The sequence below is a fragment of the Gymnodraco acuticeps genome, unplaced genomic scaffold (assembly GCF_902827175.1).
Source record: "Gymnodraco acuticeps unplaced genomic scaffold, fGymAcu1.1, whole genome shotgun sequence".
Lineage (NCBI taxonomy): Eukaryota > Metazoa > Chordata > Actinopteri > Perciformes > Bathydraconidae > Gymnodraco > Gymnodraco acuticeps.
In genome coordinates, this window is record NW_022990271.1 from 1,699,151 (window position 1) to 1,722,233 (window position 23,083).

A 23,083-nucleotide genomic window follows, 5' to 3' on the forward strand; every position below is an offset into this window, starting at 1 on the left:
CTGGATCCTGACCTGGATTTAACTCCATTGTTGGGCTGCTGTACCAGGCCTGCCTTCACTAAATCTAGTCCAGACCCCCTGCATCATCAGACCCCGGAGCAGAGGAATGGATACAGTTACAGCTAAAGTAAGTATAAACAGTGTAGCAGGGTGTTTTTATTGGAGGTCAAACCCCAGCAACTTCTCTGCGGTCACATGTCAAGGTTGAAAAAGAGTGCAGTGTTATTTTTTACCCAGAGCTTTGCAGCTGCGTTTGTCAGGTCGGAGCTCGTAGCCCTGAACGCACCAGCACTGGAACCCCCCCTCTGCGTTGGTACAGCCCTGGCTGCAGTAGCCTTCTTCAGCACACTCATCCACATCTGGAAAGGGAGACAAGAGGGGAGGGACAGAAGGATGCTGGTGTTAAACTCCCGCAGGGTTTTGCAATTAATTCAAGAGGGAAGTGTAACGAGGGGGCTTCAGGGTGAACAACTCATTCACACTTTTGGAACACATTGTACTTTTTTTCCACACCTCATGTATTCTCAATTATTATCTTGTTATTGCAAAGACACTTTTCGAATATGGGAGCAAATATAGCTTCTACATTAGATTTAAAAATTCCACCAATAAAATGTGGGAAAGAATCCCAAGTCAAGTCCACAATACTTCTTTAACCAAAACCTTAACTTTCCAGGAAGTTCCATGGAAATGTGTTCATGCTTTTGGGAAATATGCTGCTGACATAAGGACAAACTGACTAATGGGAGTGAACATAAGATGTGCACACACTCTCGTGCACACACACACACACACACACACACACACACACACACACACACACACACACACACACACACACACACACACACACACACACACACACACACACACACACACACACACACACACACACACACACACACACACACACACACACACACACACACACACACACACACACACACACACACACACACACAGCAGTACCCTGGCAGGCTCTGCCGTCGTCCATCAGTCGGTATCCGGTGTGACAGGTGCACTGGACCAGGCCTCTGACCATCTGACACTTCTGGGAGCAGCCTCCGTTATTCTGGTTACAGTTGCCCTCGCTGGAACGTGGACCTGCACGCCGCACAGGAACATAAACACAGCATGCTGATTCAGAAATACAACCACACACTGTAAAAAGTGTGACTCATCTGGTGGTAGCAGGTTTAGTGGGGCATTAGGCCTAAATCTCACCTTAACTAAATATGTTATGTATTCATATTTATGAAAAATTACTTATCTAACAGCAAGGTAAACCATTGAACATATAATATACTGTAACATAAGGGTTTTTCAAGGGGTCTAAAATGCTTTTTCCTAGTTTACTCCTAGTGTTTATCCAAACTCAGGTAGTATTATCATCTATTATATGTGATACACTGACTACGGACCTCATAAAACTCCACTTGAAACGACCAAAATGTACCATTAAATCATATTCAGATAATCATATTCAATCTACTCACGGCAGTCATGGTGCGGGTGTTCGTCAGTCCCGTCTCCGCAGTCGTTGACCTCGTTACACACCTTCCTCTGACCGATGCAGCGTCCATTACCACACTGGAACTGATCAGGAGCACATGGAGGACTCTCTGTGGGGAGAAAAGATAATATATCCTGTGAGACAACAAACTCTCCTCCTCTTTATTTTGGAGCTATTTTGCTTTGTTTTGGGTCGTCAAAGCTCCAAATTATATCATCGTCATTGAGTGTTCATTCTGCGCAGTGATACGGTTGGTGTAGTTTAATTGAAAAACATAGTTCCTACATAAAAAAAAAGAAGCTATCATTAAGCTCTGTGGACTATTTTACGTAACCATGTAATGATTTCTGAAAATAGACACAGCTGTTGAGTTCTTCATACGGCTGTCATCCAGTTTCATCATATCAGACAGAAGAGAGAACATGCCATGGCTGATATGCTCAGCCACTCACACCAAAACATGGAGGTGAGTCATATGCATGTTTTAGGGGGTGTGAATTGTCCACTTTTTCTCTTTCCTGTTCATTGATCATTTATATCTCAACATTAAGGCCAGGTTCTACAGTTGGTCCAGAGGTTGATAAAGCAGCAGAATAATTGCCAAACTGATCAGTCTATTGGTTGAAAGCCACTGTTTCTCAACAGTATGACAAATAAATAAAAGTGAGTTTGTATGTAGAGGAGGGCTGTTCTGAGCTGTTGTCATGACAACGTTTGAAGCTGGTGTTATATTTAGCTCCTGAAATCAAGACCACGAGCACAGTCTTACCCGTCTTCTCACAGCCCTCTTCATCACTGCGGTCGGAGCAGTCAGGCTCGCCATCACATCGCCATGACAACCGTACGCAGCGTCCAGTCCCACAGCGGAACTGGTCGGCCGTGCACATGGACGTGGCTGCAGGAAACACACACACACACACATTTAATGTATTCTTTCTTAGATGTGATTTGATAAAGTGCCTTGTTTTTTCAGAACCAGCATGAAAACTGGGATAAAATGCATAACCATCTAGAATTGGTATCTTATGCAGAGCACACACTCGCTCAGTCAGTGTGATGAAAGCAGCTACTCACTGCAGTTCTTCTCGTCTGATTGGTCGTCACAGTCGTATTCGCCGTCACACCTCCAGCCAGCGTTGATGCACATCCCGCTGCTGCACATGAATTCCACTGATCTGCAGGGCTGGTGGGAAGCTACACACACACACACACACACACACACACACACACACACACACACACACACACACACACACACACACACACACACACACACACACACACACACACACACACACACACACACACACACACACACACACACACACACACACACACACACACACACTTATTAACATGAAAAACAAAACAGACAACACAACTATACAAGCATCTTTTTAGAATAAAAAATCTCTACTTGGAGTTCGTTATTCTGTCAGAAATACAAAAAATACTCCGGTTTCAGCATCGAGGAGAAAACATCAGGTTGCTTTTAAAAAAACAATATCAAAAGTTAAAAACTTAAAACTTAATTTTTCTGTAAAATGTAAGTTAAAGGTGGGGTAGGTAATGTTGGAGAAACCAGCTCGAGATCGCTAGAATTTGAAAATACACAGCCGGAAAAAATCTGCTACTTCCTCACACAGCCCCTCCTCCAACACACACGAACGCGCACATGACCAATGAGGGCACGAGATAAGTTTGTGCACAGATGGAAGGCTGACAGGCAGGTAGGCCATCCAGTTACTTTAGCCGGGCCTAAAATGATTGGTCGTGCTTTTTACAGCGCCACGGCTTCCACAGATTTTATGGATTTGTTGTCAAAGCACTTAAGATATTCATTGCTATCGGGATGTTAAGAGCATTCCATGGAATATAACAAAAAGTGTATCTCGAGCCGGTTTCTCAAACTTACCTACCCCACCTTTAAGGTACAACATTGAATTTTCGGTTATTGGATCAATATGTGAGGAGATCCAAACCCTGATCATTTGTCATGAACAGTATATGAGAAACAGGGCATTAACTGTGAAATATACAAAAACAATGTAAAACAATGCTCTTTTATCGGTGTAGCATTGTGCTGCTGCCAGTCTTCTCTCACTATCTGGGTATTTTCGACACATTTTGGAATAGGTCCAATAACCCTGGGGTTTATTAGGGTGGTTCTCTGTCTCAATCTATTTTTGGAAAGGACTTGATTTAAAAACTGGAAAGACACACGGTTTTATACCAGTGATCTAGCTTTCCCTTTAAACACGACTCGGTCCTGTTTATTTTGGCTGCCTTGTGATCATCTCTGACTACAGATCAGAGCTGTCCCACCTTTCAAATGTCCCACCACATCTCAACATGTGATCGGATCAAAGAGAAGCTCAAACTGGCAGCAGACGAGGCTGGAGGTGGACGAGAAGATTAAAGCTGAATCAAACATAAGCATCTTAAATCCCTGAGTGTGTGTGTGTGTGTCGTCTTCTGCATGTCCTCCTGACGGCATGAGTCGGCTCCCATCAAAGCCACAGTGGGCGGGAGATAAGGGAGGAACAAAAATGACAAACTAAGGGAATGCAGGGGGAGGAAAGGCAAGAAAAGAAGGGATTTTGTCGAGCTCCAAGCATCACCGTGAAAGCTTATCAGCTGGGCGAGAGAAGACAGAGATGTTCAAAACAGCAGGTGGCTCTCCCACAGAGAGAGAGACGGAGAGAGAAACGTATAGGTCACAAGAACCATCATGGGATGCCAACAAGCACGCTGGCGCCAACACACACTCAGATGATTCATCCTTCTCCCTCTCCCTTACACACTCACGGTTCTCTTTCATCTTCTCAGCTACGCACCCGAAAGCAGTATCGGTGTTGGTAAGCGGTAACGAGGCATGACTTTTTTGAGTGTTTTTGGATGTGTGTGTGTATGAGTGAGGGAGAAGGAAATAGAGGAAGAGAGGAAGAGGGAGGCTTCTTCTCTAACAAAGCGCCCTTCATGTGTCTGGAGAGCCGATGCCAAGGAATGCTGTCTGAGGATGGGCCGTTTTAGGCCTCTGAGGAATGCCCCCTCTGTGTGTTTGTGTGTGTGTGTGTGTGTGTGTGTGTGTGTGTGTGTGTGTGTGTGTGTGTGTGTATGTGTGTGTGTGTGTGTGTGTGTGTGTGTGTGTGTGTGTATGCCCACACAAATCTGTGGGTTTCTGAAAGCCAAGATGTATTCAGACTTTTTTTAAAAGATTAATGAAATGGAATTCATTGCGATTTTGTATGTTTAAAAAGTACAGGAAATGAAGAGTCAGGGTGACATGAGGTCATTCTAGTGTCTAGATTGAATAATACAACTTGTTGGTTTCTAAGCCAAAAGTATACATATGACTCTTGTGTTGCTTTAATTCCACTGCACACTTTTTTTTGTCCCCCTTTCATTATTGTTTTCACTTTTTTAAGCTTTGCTGCCAGCTCAACTTTCCAAAGATACATATTAAAAGACTTCAGAAGCGAGGCGGCAATTAAAAAACCTGGATGTGGGAGGAGACGGGGGAGAAACGGAGAGCTGCTCAGTCAGCTAACATGACCAAAATACGTTAGGAAGAACCTTGAAGCTGCGCTTATCGCACTGCAGATAAACACATCAAAGGGGGGAAACTGCTGTGTTTGAAAGTGTGTATGAGAGTGAGAGAGATGTGGAGGATGGTTAGAGAAAATGAGCGAATGAAACAAACATGTGAGAAATTAGAGAGGAGAGAATGAGGAGGGAGATGCTGAGAGATTTGTCAGCAGCAGGCAGCGTCTCCGGGGTGGGGAGAGCGAAACACGATAGTCTGTGTTAATCAGGACCATGGCTTCACACTGTGTCTGTGGGTTTCTGTGTGTGTGTCATACAGTGACAAAAAAAGATCTAACAGACAGAATGTCTTCCAGCTCTCACAGATGCTGTGGAGCGGCGCCCCCCAAAAAGCAGCTGTTGATGAGCTCAACCTGACGTCAACTGACTGTGAAATCGTGAAATTGACACTAAATGTTACGATGATTTCTGCATGTATTACTGCCTTATGTCCAATACAAATGACTTAAATGGCAAAAAAAGTTCAAAATGAAATGCTTAACCCTGAAACCCTTTAATTGTTCTGCTTTGTAAAGACTGTGCGGGTGTCGTGTGACCACACTTGAAGCTGATCCAGCTTGTTGCTGTTTTATTTCAAGTCTTTGGGTTTTTGGACTGCTTCCTGGACAAAACAAGTCGCTTGGCAGTGTCATTCAGCTCACAGAAGTATTTTCCATATTTTTCTGACATATTACAGATTAAGCAATTAATCAGTTGTTCCAAAACTCAAACAGTGTGCCCCCTTTGGAAGTGATTCAGCTGGTGCATCCACTCAAAAATTACACATAAATGCCTGTCTAGAAAAGCCTATAATGTTCATTTAAACTCCAGCTGAACTAGTAGAGCAAGCTGCATGACACGAGGATGACTCTGTTTTGGTACACATGTGCAGCAGTGCCATGGGGGGGACATGAAGGGGAGAGAGTGATGCAGAGGAGAAGAAGGATTGAAGGGAGGAAGGGTGGCTGCCACAGGGAGGAGAAACTCTCATCTAACGGCATAACAGAGGACTGATGTTCCACAGCAGCGCCATGTTCTCCTCCTGCACAAGACGCTGTTTAGTGACGAGCGATGCCGTGGATCATGCAGAGTATCAGTGAGCAAGGAAATATCAGCAGCTCACTGTGAGCTTAACGGCAGGAAGGGCTGGTTCGCTCCAAAACGTGTTTCTTGTTTCTTTTTGGAGATATGTTGGAGTTTGCATCTTAGATATTCAAGTGAAATCATTTTGAAAACATTTCCTTCTGCCAAAAGAAAGTTTACTAAATGTAAGGCAGCATTAGTCTAGCTGAGAACTATTATGGCAAAAATAAATTAGGAATAGGGAATAATAATACTTTTTTTTCAGGAATAAGAATAGCTGACGAACGAGAGTTTTTGAACATTCTGAATACAAATAATGACTGGAAGTTTACTTAAATGTAATGACCTTTTTTTGACTAAAACTATGAAGGATAAAAAAAGACTCAAATCTGCCAATGTAATTTTGTATAAAAAGTAAGACTTTACAAGTTAAACGAAAAAAAAAAAGCTAGACTAATATATCTGCTAGTGGATGATTGTCTAAAGGGGAAGATTCTCTGTGAGGTTGGAGGTTAACCAACACCTAGAGTCAATGTCAGGTCTTCCTAAGTGTGTGTGTGTGTGAGTGAGTAAAGGAGAGCTTACAGCAGTCCGACTCGTCTGACCAGTCTCCGCAGTCGTCGTCTCCGTCACAGTGGTAGATGTCCAGGATACAGCGGCCGTATGCACACTGGAACTCCTCCACACTGCAGGTGGCTGCCATCACATCTGAGGCTGCACACACACACACACACACACACACACACACACACACACACACACACACACACACACACACACACACACACACACACACACACACACACACACACACACACACACACACACACACACACACACACACACACACACACACACACACACACACACACACACACACACACACACACACACACACACACACACACACACACACACACACACACACACACACACACACACACACACACACACACACACACACACACACACACACACACACACACACACCACGTTAAACAGATGCCGGAAAAGATGGTGCAGCAGCTGGCTGCCTCAGGCTCTTTGAAGCTTCCTCTGCAGTCTGTCAGAAACTATACATGAAATAAAGGAGAGACTGCACTCTCTATTAAGACTGAACACATGCTCTGCAGTAAACCAGTTACTGTTGGATCAGACAACAAACCCAATAACAACCGTTTAGATGTGGAAATGTATTCATTAAGAATCATTTATTTTTTGTTTTCTAACCGTTATGGATAATGAGATGAATCACTACCACAGTATGTGTGATCGCTTTTCTTTTCCTGCTTCATGTTTGATTCATTCACTCTCTAATGAGTCCAGGAAAACAAATCTGCAATGCTAACTGGGATTCTTTTACATAGGTTTGGGAAATTGGGCTTCTCTCATTAGCTTGAACTAAAAGCCAGCTAAACACACTGATTGATGGGCTTCCCAGGAGCCACAGCTTTTAGTGGATTAAAGTCTACATTAAAGTGGATATACATAATAATAATAATGGGTTTCATTTATAACGCACTTCATATTCGAGTTAAAATCCCAAAGTGCTACAAGCAGTGAGTATGGGACAATATAAAACAGTACACAACACGGTATAATTGAAAAAAAAGCAGTAAAAACAAACAATAAAAACTCTTTATGTAGCTGAAAATGGCTCCCTAAAGAAACACTATTTGTTTGGTAATCAAAACCGAGTAGTGCTGCCTGTTACCAATCATTTTTGGGGAAGACATTGAGCACCTGACACAAACCATTGTTTAGGCTCATATTGTCTCTGACAGCATAGACGTTAGATATTTAAACATCTTTAAATCAGCTCACAGGAAGGCTAAGTTTGAGCTACTACCTTAAAATGTATCCTGCCTGTAGGGCATTTAAAATATATATATGTTTTCAGTGGTAAAACAGTTTGTCTCTGTGTGGTGAAGGCCCAAACCTTGTTTCACAACTCAAACTACCACATACCGTGTGTAGTTGATTCAACCTGAGGAGCATTATCTCTGGTTTCTTCCTGTCAGGGTTCAAAGTAAATATTTCGATTTCCTTTTTACTTGTCTGGTTCGGCAAGTGGGTCACAAATCTACTAACCCACCGTATATTTATTTGCTCTTAAACTAATTGTTTCATTTATGAGCGGCAACAAAGACTAAACCTAATTGTCATGTTTATTCTTTATTTAAATAAACAAATCCAAGTTTCACCCACATCCTAATATGCCACCCAACTCAAATCCCATTTCTATCATTTAAAGTCTGCACTATGTGTTTAATCACTGCCGTTTTTTTAAGTGTCAGATTGGAATTAGAGATGAGAAGCAAGTGAGACGTTTCAGATTTTAAATACTTCCATCGTCAGTTCCAGAGAAAATTGTATGTTTACTTTTTATTTGCCACCCTAGACTGCAATATTTACTAACCCCAAGGGACATTTTGCCTGCTCTTTAAAAGCAGGCAATCAGTATCGTTTAGCCATGTCATTTTTAAACATACACAATTATATGCACACACTGGCAGAGTAACTTACGACAGTTTTCCTCATCTGATCCGTCCTTACAGTCCGTGTCTCCGTCACAGTACCAGTGCTCCGCGATGCAGCTGCCATCTGTGCAGCGGAACTCCTTATCCGAACATTTACGCATGTCTTTTATTGAGGAAGAAACAAGTGTTTAATTTATAAGTTAGAGTGAATGAATATGTGCTTGCATGACGGTGTTCATGTGTTTATACCCACCACACTGTTCGTCACTGTTGTCCCCGCAATCGTTGTCGCCATCACAGTGCCACAGGCTGCGAATACAGTAGCCATTTTGGCATTGAAACTCGTCTTCCTCACACTCTCTGGGAGCTGCAGGGAGATAACAAAGGATAGAGAGGTTTCAGAGGACATGTTATGAGGTTACAACAAAAGCAAATAGCAGATACTGGACAAGAATGTGATAAGAAGAAGTAGTCCCTGAGCAGTGCTGACATTATATCTCCAGCTGCAATGATACAAGGGAAACAGTGGCATTTTATATCAGCCGCAGAGCTCGGGAGCAGCAACTTATTTTGTAAACTCCGTGAACCCTCTCGAGGTCGCAGGTCTAGAGCTCAAAGACCCACAGACTGAATATCCTGTGTTTGATGCTGTCTTCATGGTCACTGACTCAATCCAAGATGTGTAACAAATACATAATAAATCACACTCAGCGGTTAGTTTACAGTTATGCTGGGTCAAATGGATGACGTGAAAAGAGAATTGATATTTCCATAGATATGTCTCAAACTACAACTAAGACATTATATAGTCCTAATCTCCATTGTCCATCTGCAAAGTGTATACCAAACATGAAGTTTACCCAATTTGAGCTCAATACACTGCATTTAATTCCATCATTGCTACTGTGGATCTCACAAAAGTGCTGTTTTCCCATTGGTCAGAAAACATTCAACTGTTAAACGTGTCAGAAGTCTTCAACGGCATAGCTTTTTGGATGGTTAAACAGCCTCTTCCAAGACATGTAAGATGGCTGAACTGTTGAAGATGCATCTGTCAATTTCTGTAACTTTTCAAATAATCGGATGCGCACTTTTCAAAGACTTTACTAGAAACATTTGAAGATAGGAAAGTGGGCAGGGTTTTAACTTCTTTCTCAGGCCCTCATTTGAGTTGTCCGAAAGGTTCTTCTCCCTCTTACCGAGCAATCAGCCTACTGCGACACTATGAAAGGCTTCTTAGAAGGACCGTTAAAAATGTAAACCATTTTACCTACTGTATATTTGAAATGATCTTGTCTCATACCTCAATGACTTTGCACCTGATCTTTCAGGGTGGCTATTAGGAAGTTAATATTTCAGCTATAAACTCTTTGGCACTGCAGAAAGGTCTAGACTTTTCTGTCATTTTCAAGAATTGGATGCAAAAAGAAGCGAAGCAAATCCCCAGTTCCTTTCAATTTTAAACCAGCTTCATTCAGGACAGGTGTAATCGACCGAAGCTGAGCTGCAGCAGCTTGTTTTATGTCCTAATTAAATATATGCTGCCTGCTGTACGTTAGCAAATGTTGTCTCACTCACCTTGAGTCTGAAGAAAAAAAGACAAATGTTCCATTTGACACCCGTGACAGAACTCGCTCCCTCAAGTGAACTCCTCGCACTGTGACATTGACAGTTCCAAACCCTTTCATTTTTCCAAACAACTCCTCCACCTTGCCTCTTTAATCACACCATTGATTCAAAGACTGTATGGATTTTCAGAAAACCGCCTTATACTGTTACCAACGCAATCGATGGCAAAGCCCAGCCATGCTTGCCCTCGAGGGCAGAGTAAACAGGTTCGTCAAGGAGAGCCAATGATGGATGGCCCCTGGCAGGAGGTAATCTATAATGTATCAGTGGCGTGTGTGAGTGCCGGACAGCTGAGACAAACAGAGAGAGATAAGGAGTGACAGAAATAGAAGGGGGCCCACAGAATAGATGGGCAGGTGAAGAAGAAGATGAAGCTTTGCTTTATTTCACTGAGATCTTTCATCTCCTCTCAGGTGGGTTTCACCACAGCACGAGTCAAAGCTGCTGGAGACAAACTCCACTCTGAGAGAAGACATGAGGCCCATGTGTGTTTGTGTGTGTTGCAGAATATTCTCCATGTCCATGAACTTAGTTACCTCGTTTATATGATAAGATATCAAGGTGGCTTAATTCTGTTTACATTATATCTCATAAAATTACAAAATGACTCCTGACCAAGGTGTTATAATAGGCAGTGTATTGCACTTTCAAATGTATTGTTTTTTAAATCTATATTATTATTATTTTTAAATATCTATTTCTTTATACATTTTTCCCTTTTGTTTGTTAAAATTTGTATTATTTATTTTCTTTCGTATTTTCTTTCTATGTATTGGCTTTTTAAGGCTAAATGAAACTGAAATTAAGTCTAAATTGAAGGAAAAAAAGAGTAGTTTGCATTACAATATATTAATAAAATATAAGAACAAAAATGTATCTTCAATGGTACATTTAATCTAAAACATTTCTTTAAGCTAATATTCAAAATGTAGACGTTGTTGAGCTCGACTGATAATGGATTTTTATTTATTATTAAAAATGGATTTTTATATTAGATATTTATTTATTCACATAAACGTATAAGGATATATCACTATTTAAAAGGATCCCTTACGTTTGGTTATTAAATAGTTGTGACCAGGCTATGTACGGCACAAGAAAAGTAAGTCATTTCTAGTTACTAATCCATCACCATAGAGATATATGATTTATGTTTGATAATCAAATATCGTCCAATATATCAGCCAGCACCCGGACCATCCATCACTCTACCTTTGACAGCTAAACCTCAGCTGACCTCACCCACATCGACCTCCCCTCAGCCCGAACATGCTCTCCTCCCCCAAAAACAGAAAAGGATTTAAAAACCACAAAAAGCCCATCGGCAGGGCCAAATGAAAATGTAATTATATGTGCATTATCGACAAATGCACTCATTTACTCTATTATTCAACTTATAAGAAAATAATTGATTTTCTCCCTCTCTCTGTTCCTCCCATGTTCCGTGTTCCCTCCCATCAGCGAGGTAAACAGAGGGAGGTCGGAGGTCAACAAGCCCCGAAGACGCTCATCATTCACACTGCAGCCAAACGTCAAAGGGCAAAGGGCTCTGGGAGTCATTACCAGGCTCTCTCCATGTGTGTGGGTGCTGAAATAGTTTTTTTTCTTTCTGTGAAATGTATTTTCAAACTTTCAGAATCTCATGTTCAAACACTGAGACACACCTCAGTCTCCGTGTTTGTCTGAAAATCTTGACAACTACTTCAGTTCCAGCCGAGCGTGGAGGATTGTCTCCCCGTCTCTAAATAATGAAATGAAACCATGGCATCGCATTGAGAAGCTGAACAATATTGGAAGGTAAAACACAGACTAGGGTGAGCAAAAAAGAAGCATGAAATAATAAGTAGTTTGGGGAACGGGGCAAATGTACTGGGCATGAAGATGAAAAATTCATAGCTGACTCGCAGCAGACAGACACCCCTCCCATCAGGAAGTGATACAGTGTCTGGCTGCTGATACAGCATGTGGGTCAACAAAGGAGGAGGAGAACTCGATAGACGTAACGGAGATATCATTCAGAAGAGAAAAAGCTTACCTGTACCTGCTGTATGAGGTCTAATACACAAGTGACTGTGGAAATCTATCAATTTCAAGAACGAGGCGATTATTTAAGTGCTAGCTCTAATTGCGGGATCCACCATTTTTATTAAGCAAGTCAATTGCCCCCTCGCTTCAAACACAAAGCATATCTTGTTTTGCCATTAGTGCTCTCTTCATTAAAAACAATAGCAAAAACTGAGTTTGGCAACATCATGAAGTAGCGTGGGATCATGGGAGTTGTAAGTCGCTTTGGATAAAAGCGTCAGCTAAATGTAATGTCATGTAACGTTGTCTTCATTATCGTTGCTGTTATTGCAGTCAGCTTCTCGTGGTAATAGCCTGGAGCCGGATTATTCATAGAGGTCTACTCTTCTCCGAAATAAAATTGTTGATTCAAATTGGTAAAGACATTGAATAAAGCAGTTTCAAGTAAAACAATCTCAGTTTTTCAGATGTTGCTTGCCACACACAGGATGTTGAAGTCTGCTCTGCCCCCTTCTAAAACGTCCAATCAATAAAATCCTTCATCCAATAAAAACATATAGTTAAAAACAACCAAAATCTCAAAAGCATATCTAACACTGTGGCTTAGAACTGGACAATAGTTCATTTATGACAGGTTTGGCAGAAAACCACAAATGACGCAGGCTCAAAAGGGAATAAAACCATTATCTTAATTGAAATGATGTATTTCCCTTGCGTTATTGTAAGTACACTACTTGACAAAATACACCGTATGACATAGGTCTTGTAATTTTTTTACATTTTAATGTGTAAAAGTTCTAATACTAAACCCTTTATACAGATGCCTCTATTAATACTAAAAAGCAGTTTCTTAGTCCAACACTTTGGTCCACAGTGAAATATTATTACCAATACTTAATGGTGTTTGGTTTAAATATTCAAAAACCCCAAGAACACATTTAGATGACACTGAACACTATCTCAAAAACAAATTACTTAACTTGTTTCAACAGGCTAAATGCTTACTCATCAAAGCTGACCAAACACACACTTATTGCTTATAGCTAACATCTGTACCCATTATGTACAAGTGGTACAATTAGTGGGGAATAAATACAAACTGCACAAAGGGTCCAGCAATTAACGTAAGCGTATAAGATCGGCACATGTTTCTGTCTGAACAGACACCTATACTGTAATGCGAACACAACAACGGTTACAGTCCTTGTTTAATTGTTGCATTAAATGTTGACGGTGCGGTCTCTTGAGCTAACCAAACACAAAAAGCTTTCTTTTTCAGCTCGCTGGCTTCCTCAACCGGTGCCCTCAGGCAAGTCCCTGGGTTATGGGCTTATGTTGTTGGTTGTGTTGCCTTTTTACTAAGATCTAATATTGAGGGGGCTTATTTGCAGCATAATCCTCTTCATTGTTTATTCATTCATAGATCACAGACTGGAGATGTTTCTTAGAAGTCTAACTGTTTAACCATGTGCTCGACTTAATGGGATAGAGGAATCATATCTGCTGATTGCCTAGCTACCCTCACAGTCATGTCAAGGAAGTTCCCCCTGCCTCTGGTACACAATGCTAAGCTAGGCTAAACATCCCTCTCCACGTCTAACTCTCAGCACATTTCAGTGCCTCAGACTTAAGATATGTTGTTCACCACACTAACTCCCTCTTCCGCACTTGTGACTAGCCCATTATGCTAACAATATAGCTAAGCTATTATGAGCTAAATAAAGAAATTGTATTAAATCAACAATTCCAAACAGCAATTATCAATGTCAAAATGTTGCAATGAGTTAAACAACATGTTGGTGGTTCACAATCCTTAAAACAATTTTTTTTGTTCTATAACTGGGAAGTGTTGAGGTAAAAATAAGTCTGTATTGGTCTTTAGATAGAAGTTGGTCACTGAACAGACACTGGGTGACTCTTTGAGCCATGTGTTGTCTCCATCAGGGACACGTCACTCCCTGTAACTATTCCTGTCCCTGCACAGAGAGTTAAGTGTGATTCAACTGAATCACAAAAGACACCGACAGTGTGATGGAACAACTGCCGTGCAGCGTTCATCCGCACGGATCAGATGGCACACACGGAGCCATTCTGAGTCAATCCAACACTGACAGATTTTTACACCAACGCGCCTCGTATTGACACAATGCATTCCCTAACCTCGCAATACATACCTAAACTCTTGGCATTGCACTTGTATAAAGTTGGGGGATTCAAATAACAAATAACACATACACTAATGCTCGACATGCAGTGCTTCTAAATACTTTTTCCATGACTAAGACGTGAGGATGACAAGACGACATCTACGTCATTGAAGAAGTGAGAGAAAGACAAAACACAAACTTTAAATGGACCTTACAAAGATAGAAATACAGGAGCACACACACACACACACCAGGAGGTGATACATAAATATGACAGCAGAAATATGACGCTCTCCTCCCTTCACCCTCTGCGGGACACATTCTGCCTGGAAAGCAGCTGAGGGGTATTTTGGATAGAACACACAGTCATGCACACACACAGATATATTCACAAATGACAAGAAAAACAGGATAAACTGAGGTCAAAGGTCACAGAGTGTCATGTGTGGTGACCGTGGGAGTGCTAACCTCCTGTGTGTGTGTTTGTGTGACATCCAGGCAACTCTTTTCAGAATCAAAACAAACTCCTCATTGCACATGGCTGCCACACACATCTGTCAACTTCAATAACTCATCCCCTTCTGAGTGGAGAGAGTGAGTGAGTGTGTGTGTGTGTGTGTGTGTGTGTGTGTGTGTGTGTGTGTGTGTGTGTGTGTGTGTGTGTGTGTGTGTGTCAGCAAATATCAGTGTGCCTGTGTTTGTTTGCATGTTTGTGCTGACAAGAGAGACAGGAAGTGTACTTACGACAGTCCTGCTCGTCGGAGTCGTCCTCGCAGTCGTTGTCCCCGTCACACACCCAGGAGCGGCGGATACATTTGCCGTTGTCGCAGTGGAAGTCCAGCGGCGAGCAGGTGGGAAGCACTGCAAACAAACAAGGCGAGACAAAAGCTCTGTCAGCACAAACAAACAAACACACAAACAGTGCCAGGCTGAAAGGAGAAGGGAGTTTGCTGTGGTTTTCAGGAGGTACTGTACACGACTATCCGATTTCAGAATTGTACTTTTTTGTCACTTTTCCTTTGCTTTATTCTTTTATATCGTATTTCCATGCAAGCTGCATCATTGTATCGTAGGATACACCATTTCAGTATATATGACTCCATATTGAAGGCCTGAGTGACGTTCAAATGAGAGATGATATGCAACATCATGACAGAGTTTCTGACGTTTAGCCTCTGGAAGTTACTCTTTATTTCAGGGCGATATGAGTCAAAATACAAGGAAATCTTCATTAATATCTCAGCCCTCCTAGAAAGATTGTAGAGTTTTGATACATTTTCTTTGCACGTCATTACCATGAGAAATATAACTATATGTAAATAATGTTTTTATCTTGATGCAAAACTACAAGCAGCCGCACAAAACCATTTAGAAAATAATACAGTCTAAAATTGGTAAAATGATCCTACCGAAGAAAACTGTAATAAAATAAGATTATGGATATGAGCTGCCGTTTTACATCAACCGATCAATATGGTAAAAATGCCTATTAGTTCAAATTGAGCCATTTGGCCGAACCTGGTTTCATCAACCCTTCTCTCTTTTACCCAATACACTACATATTATAAGTGTGTGTATGTGAACTGGGTCTCTGGGTAGTTGGGATGGGCATTTCTCACATTATCGACCACACCATAAAACAATGAATCATACAACTAATCTGCTGATTCTTTGCTACTAAAAAACAACAATAAATCACAGTGTTTTGATAATCAGATGTGACGTCAATCCAACACAGTGATGAAGCGCTCCCCGATCTCTCACTCATCACTCCTGCAGTAAAGGTCAGACACAGTTTAAATGCAGGAGGTTTAACTCTCTGTCTGGTCTCAGCTCATCCACAGGCTGATCTGGACCAACGCTCCTCTCTCTCACCTTCTTACCCCGAGACCCAGGACTCAGCTCAGAGCATTCCTCCTTAACTTCATATCCGCTCTAAGTGCAGCTACTCGCTATATCAGCACAGCACCAATGACTGGCCCTTTGTCATCTGCAGACAGAGCTAATTTAATTACAGGCCAGAGAGGGATGGAGGGAGGAGGAGGAGGAGGAGGAGAGAAGGGGAAAGGAGGCGAGGGAACAGCAGCTACGCACAGTGGACTCTCACTCGCTTGTCAATACCACATATGAAATATTGACCGAGCAACGCAGGCTTTATGAAAAATGAATGACGTCACGCAGCGAGTTAAGCAGCGAGGCAGACAGGCGGACGAGTCGGGGCTCAGTGAGTGAATTAAGTGAGTGTGTGTGAGTGTGTGTCGGGGTGTGGCTCTGCTCTCCAGGGGAAGCAAAAGCCCCACTGACCCACATACCCCTGTATGGATATTACATTATTCAGAGTGAAACACAAAGACAGAGAAACAGAGGTAATCAAACAGAGCTCTTTCTCTCGTCCGCCTCGTTCTCCTCACCTTCCGATGAACTTCTGTGGTTGGGCAACATTTGCAACGTGAAACACATTTCTGCAAGCAATTATCTGAATCTTACAATCAGTTTCTTTACGTCTCTCCCTACAGGCAGTCATTGGTTTCACTTCTGTTCAGCAGGATGGGAAAATCCACTTCTTCCAGATACATGAAATGAGACTTGAGATAAGTCATTCTCCATTACAGAACAACCATTTCAACCTTTACACTTTTTGTAAAAATGGTTTTGTCCTTTTGTAATAGCTTTCCTTCATGTTTCTATAACAGTAGCTCATTATAATTCCCTTTGTCTATCAAACAATCCATTTTACATGATGTAGCATATTTATGAAAAATGGCTGCTGCTCTCAAAACATAACTCTCTTTACTGAAATACATTACCATTCTTGATAAACCTCTCAATAAATCATAAAGCTGATAAAAGGTTTAGAAGATTTAGCAATGTATTTGTTTTTCTAAGAGTTTAGACATAGATTATTAGAATAATAATAACCATGTAGTATAATTTTGAACTAAGTTGATCAAAAAATCATTGAGTTTCCTGATGTAATAATGAGTTGGCAGACAGGAATGGGAGACATGTTTGACAGTTGATCATTGAACATAAACATAAAATATGATATTTGATTTTACTTACTTTAATTTGTTTAAGTCAACAAAATTAATCTACATGTCAAACAAAACAGACAATTTAAATATGTCAACATGGGCCCTGGGAAATAAAACTTGTATAGGAACAGTATTCCAAAACTATTGATTTGCATGGAATGGTCAATTTAATCACAATTAGTCTCAAATTGTGAAGCCATAGTCCTCAAGGCCATTAGTCCCTCTCAATTAACACAATTGGTCTTCAAAGGCAAAGTGCAGAGTTCAATATTTGCCAGGAATGCTGCAATAAGTGGCAACTGCAGTACAATGCACAGTGATCTGATAAGTTGAGTCCTGACGCCAACACACTTCCTACAAACCTCTCTTTGTCAAACTGAAGCATTCGAACGTTTTTTTGGATGAATCCCCCAACAAGAAAAGAAAAATGCCTCTTTTCAACATTTCAATAAATAATTCAGCTTATCAGAAGAGGAACCACACACACACACACACACACACACACACACACAACACACAACACACACACACACCACACACACACACACACACACACACACACACACACACACACACACACACACACACACCTAAGCAAACCGTCGTCACACCGGTTAAACAAACACACTTGTCCATAGCGCAGAATTGTTTAGGCCCACAAATTGGGAGCGTTGCAAATTGTATGCAAATAAACACTTCACTGTCTCTTTTTACTCGTACACACACAAGGTCAGGCAGGAGGAGGGGACTGTATACTTGTTATCAGTTGGATCAGCATGGAGCATTCTGGGAAGGTTGATGAGGCCTCTGGGCGCTTTGATCCCTCTTATCACACAGATTCTGCTCAGCTCAGCGCTGCTCTTAAATGCTACCACTGCATTCCGCTGACGCTGACACACACACACACACACACACACACACACACACACACACACACACACACACACACACACACACACACACACACACACACACACACACACACACACACACACCACACACACACACACACACACACACACCACACACACACACACACACACACACACACACACACACACACACACACACACACACACACACACACACACACACACACACACACACACCTTCTAGGAATCGTTATATATTACTTTGCTATACTACTTGGAATGGAAATGAAGGATTTGAATGAAATTCTCTTCAATCGTCACACAAATATACATATATAGTGACATATAGTTTCCGCATTTTGATACCTCTCAATGTACCAGTCCACACTTCATACGTGGTGTGATCCGGGACTTGAACCGCAGACCCTCGGGTTCCCAGTACAGATTGAGCTACTTCACCTCTATCTCATTCCAACATTTCTCACAATGCTTTTTGATCTCAACAGGAAAAGTGGGGTTTCTTTGTTTACCAAGTTACAAACACTATTAATGATGTACGTATCTTCCCATATAGGAAAGAAGTAAGAGCGCTGACATAATTATGCCGCAGCAAAAAACGCATCAAAGACGGTGTTACATTTCACAAGCATCTGATGACAGATGCACGACAACGTAATTTGGTCCATTTCCATCTCCTGTTGTGCTCCATTCATTATGTAATATTGTCACGTCCTACTGAGCGTTTGATGTGGATGTTTGCTTAAAGAACTTGCCAAAGCATTTGACATTGACGTTCATTCACCACCCATACTTCTCATCCTGTCCCACTTGGTCATCCCTAACCCACACAAACAAGTGAAGGCCTTTTTTTCAGCTCATTTAATTCCTGATGGTATAAAGCTAAACAGATATTTTCCGTCATATAAGAATCTGTATTTTTCCTTTTGCATCTCCTGATGTCAAGCATTGAGCCAAGATAATGAAGATGTCCAGTTCACCACAAATGTTTCCTGGAGAGACGAGGGAAAACTGGAGGTGACCCAACCGGCTTTAGACTGAAAGAGAAAACCTTTATTTGAGCCCCTTGGATGAGTTATTCTAGTCAGACAGCAGACTCCTCTGTCCTGCTGTGAGGTCTCGGCCTCCACTGAATGCTGCTCTTTAAACTGCTATCCAATGTTGTATTTTTATAACTATTTGTCTGTGAGAATGTCCTTTACTTTTTATTATGTATCTTTTAATCTCAAAGAGCCCTATCGATGTTGCATGCTCATTGGCTGTGTCTTGGAATAAGATTGCGTGGGTCTGGTTTACAGGATTGTGTGTGTGTGTGTGTGTGTTTGTGTGAGTGTTCCATGTCCTAAGGAAGATGTATGTGTGCGTCTTTAAGTGGCCTTGAGCGGCAGAGTTAATAGCCTCCCCTTGACTGTAGAGCAGCTGAATCAAGTGGCCGTAATGGGACCAATATATCTGCCTAAACATCGCTTATCACTCTGGCTCGATGGATGGGAGGCTGAGAGAGAGAGAGAGAGAGAGAGAGAGGCGAGAGAGAGACGAGAGGAGAGAGAGAGAGAGAGAGACGAGAGAAAGAGGAGGAGATGAGAGAGAGAGAGAGAGAGAGAGATGAGAGAGAGGATGAGAGAGAGGAGAGAGAGAGAGAGAGAGAGAGAAAAACAGATGTGTTACTCTAGAGAGCGATACATGAGCCTGCGAGTCTAATGTGAATATCTCATTCCGAGGAGCTTAACAAAGGTTTTCTATTTCAGTCCAAAACATGTCGGTTCATCTCCGGATTACTGTCGTCTCTACCGGGAACATTTATTCACGCTGGTGATCTGTGTATTTTTCATTATTTTGTCACATGTTTATAGCAGCCATTACACACAGACAAACACACACTTGCATGATTGTGCTAATTTAGCTCAGTTGAGGGTAAACTGTGTTGTCAAAAAGATGGAACAACGTGTTGCAGGAATAAATACATATCAATAATTCCCATGCAAAGGGAAACACAATTTTCAAGAGTGACTTAAAGGCAAACATTAGTTTATTCTTCTTTGACATTAACAATAGTGTTGAACCTCTTGGCTTGCTGTCATATCAGATAACTGTTTTCTTGTTTCAAACGTTATCTTATATCTTTTTGTCAGATAAGAAGTGACAGAAGGTTTCCATGAGCTTTTTGTACTGCCTTTCAGATGATGACTGGGAGGAATATTTGAGATACATACAGACTCTTTTGATACAGGCACAATTTCCAAATAAAAAGTATATACAAAGGTATTTCAGAGCAAGTCTGGAGACTATTAACTTCACAAGGTGAAGACGGTTACAAACAGAGTTAAAAAAGTGCTAAAAGCAGAATGAGCCAAACGGAGAACAATCCCCTCTCTCACTCCTTCCTTTATTGTATACCTCTGACTCTCTGCACCCACATTATTCATGTTCTTGCATGTAAAGAGATTCCAAACATGTTGCCTTTGTTCTCTGCTTTCACTTTCCTCTCTTCATTGTTTTGGGGATTTTTTTATGTTATTTCTTTCCCAACAGTGTTTTTCCTGCTATTCTAAAAAAAAAAAGGATGTGGATTAAAAAGATAAATAAATGTTAGCATAATGGTTAGCACCTGAGTGGTGGATTAACTCTTTGTGGCCATGAATTCAAGTTTGATTTAGGAAAGCTGATAATGCCTCACAACTGCAGTTCCCCATGGTAAAAGGATTTTTGGATAGTTTGTAAGGGACTAAAATGTAGGATTTTAAAAGTATCTCCCTTGTCCTGCCACAACCATTCTCCAACTCTCACTAATCCCCTCTGTTCCTCTCATCCGCCTCACTCTCTGCAGCTCTGCTCGCTCTTTATTTGCCTCTCATAGCGGCTTATCTGATTCTAGGCAGCTCTGGTCGCTAGCCAACGCATATTTCAGTCCGTCAGAGCGGAGTGGCGCTGCCAGCACAGTTTTTCTTGGCAGTGTGTCCGGCAGTGGCCAATGGGATGGGGCTCTCTCCATCCTTCTCCACCTCTACGGCAAACGGACCTTCAGCCACAGACACATTGCCACTCTGCATTCACAACCTGACAACTCTCTCTAGCTTTGTTTATGGCTTTATCCCCTCAATTTGTATCATAGTCCGATGTATCAAGCTTAACACCATGTGAGGAAGACTGTTTATCCATCTTTTTACGTCTTTTGTTTAGAAAAAAAAGTTGGAGTTGGTCAAAGTGGACAATATATCTCTCCGAATTGTAGATGGGTTTAAATACATCAAAACTGTCCGTACACGACTCGTATTTAATGAACTGCAGACATCGTCACAAGATATTTTATTGTCCATCAACAGAGAATTATGTAGAAACATTTGCTTGTTGCCATGACAAATCTCTGCAGAGTGCTTTACACCAGTGAGAAACGCTTGTGCGCTATCAACCATTCAACCCACAAAAATGTTTTAAGAGGCTGTAGGACAGGAATTACCTCGATGCGGTCTAATGATGACATTATAGGACTATTATGATTATGTGTCACTGGCTGAATGAAGTTATAATTTCTCGAATGTTACCTTGCCTGTCCTTTGGACACCCACCAACAGCAGGTCATTCATTATACTTGGGCTCTGTGACTGTTTACCTGCCAAGGATAATTCATGGTGAACGTATTACACAGGGTGATAGCGATAGGAAGAAGACCTCAGACAAAAGGAAATGCTCAAAAGAAAAAAAGAGGCAGCCTTGAGTCAGAATGTGGGAAAATGGAGAAAAATACTTGCAATCTCCTGTAGGAAAACCATTTTTTTAAATTGAAAATAAAATAGAAAGAGTGATGGCTGTTTCGCCTTGACATGCCTATGTTTATTTTAAGAAAATACTTGTGGTAAATTGTGGTTTGATTGAGTTTCTATATTACATTCTCAAGTGATTATGTAAGTAATCTTGTTCTAGATCACTGAGCCACAAGCCATACAACAAATCTGACTGTTTGCAGCTTTGATTTTTGATAATAGGGCCGTTTGAGAAGACTTCAGGCAGGTAATAAACATTCACACACACATGCTCTGTGGATGAATCAGTTTTGTGTGCCAAAGCAAACACAGCTGGGGCTTTCTGTCTGGTGGATAAATGCATCTGTCTACAACATCAGCAGTCAAACTACGTTCTCATTAAGTGATACTTTCAACAAGTCCATGAACCAAACAAGCATGTTGACAGGAAAACATCAACACAAATCAAATGAACCAATTTAATGTGTTTTTTTCAATAAACAATAATCCCAAATGGAAGATCCCCATTGTTTTTGTCTCCATATCAATCATTATGTTCAATGAATCCAATAATTGTTTAGCCCATAAAATGTCAATCACAATGACAGATGCCAACCATCAGTTTTCAGGGCCCGAGGTGATGTCTGCGAATTGTTTATTTTGTCTGGCTCCAAATAAAAAGCCAAATTAAGTATTGTGGCTACATGGTTATAAATTAAAGTGAGGAAGAAATTAAGCAAAGCAAAGCTGAAGCGAACTTGCGAAACACACATCCCTGGAGCAGTTATCAGTGACTGATTCTCACCGTGAAAATACATTATCTCTGTCTGACACTTGTTTCATAAATCTTACAGCTTTATCCACTAGTGATGCCTCAGTCTCAATACAATGAAGCCAGACTGCAGGAGGGGTAGCTCTGTTGTACCTCTGATATAGATGAGAGCAATCGATCCAGG

General features: G+C 41.3%; 1 protein-coding gene across 3 annotated transcripts in view; it reads right to left on the reverse strand.

Annotated features, from left to right (window-relative positions):
* The window catches only part of lrp4 (low density lipoprotein receptor-related protein 4), a 129,623-nt gene that overhangs the window by 40,816 nt on the left and 65,724 nt on the right, over window positions 1-23,083 (reverse strand). For all 3 annotated transcript variants that reach the window (XM_034220926.1, XM_034220925.1, XM_034220927.1), the window contains exons 3-11: window positions 15,207-15,323; window positions 8,915-9,028; window positions 8,708-8,824; window positions 6,767-6,895; window positions 2,588-2,707; window positions 2,283-2,408; window positions 1,497-1,622; window positions 970-1,104; window positions 234-359 (exon numbers count right to left, since the gene is read on the reverse strand). In XM_034220926.1, the coding sequence (XP_034076817.1) occupies window positions 234-359; window positions 970-1,104; window positions 1,497-1,622; window positions 2,283-2,408; window positions 2,588-2,707; window positions 6,767-6,895; window positions 8,708-8,824; window positions 8,915-9,028; window positions 15,207-15,323 (1,110 nt within the window). The remainder of the gene's footprint in view (window positions 1-233; window positions 360-969; window positions 1,105-1,496; window positions 1,623-2,282; window positions 2,409-2,587; window positions 2,708-6,766; window positions 6,896-8,707; window positions 8,825-8,914; window positions 9,029-15,206; window positions 15,324-23,083) is intronic.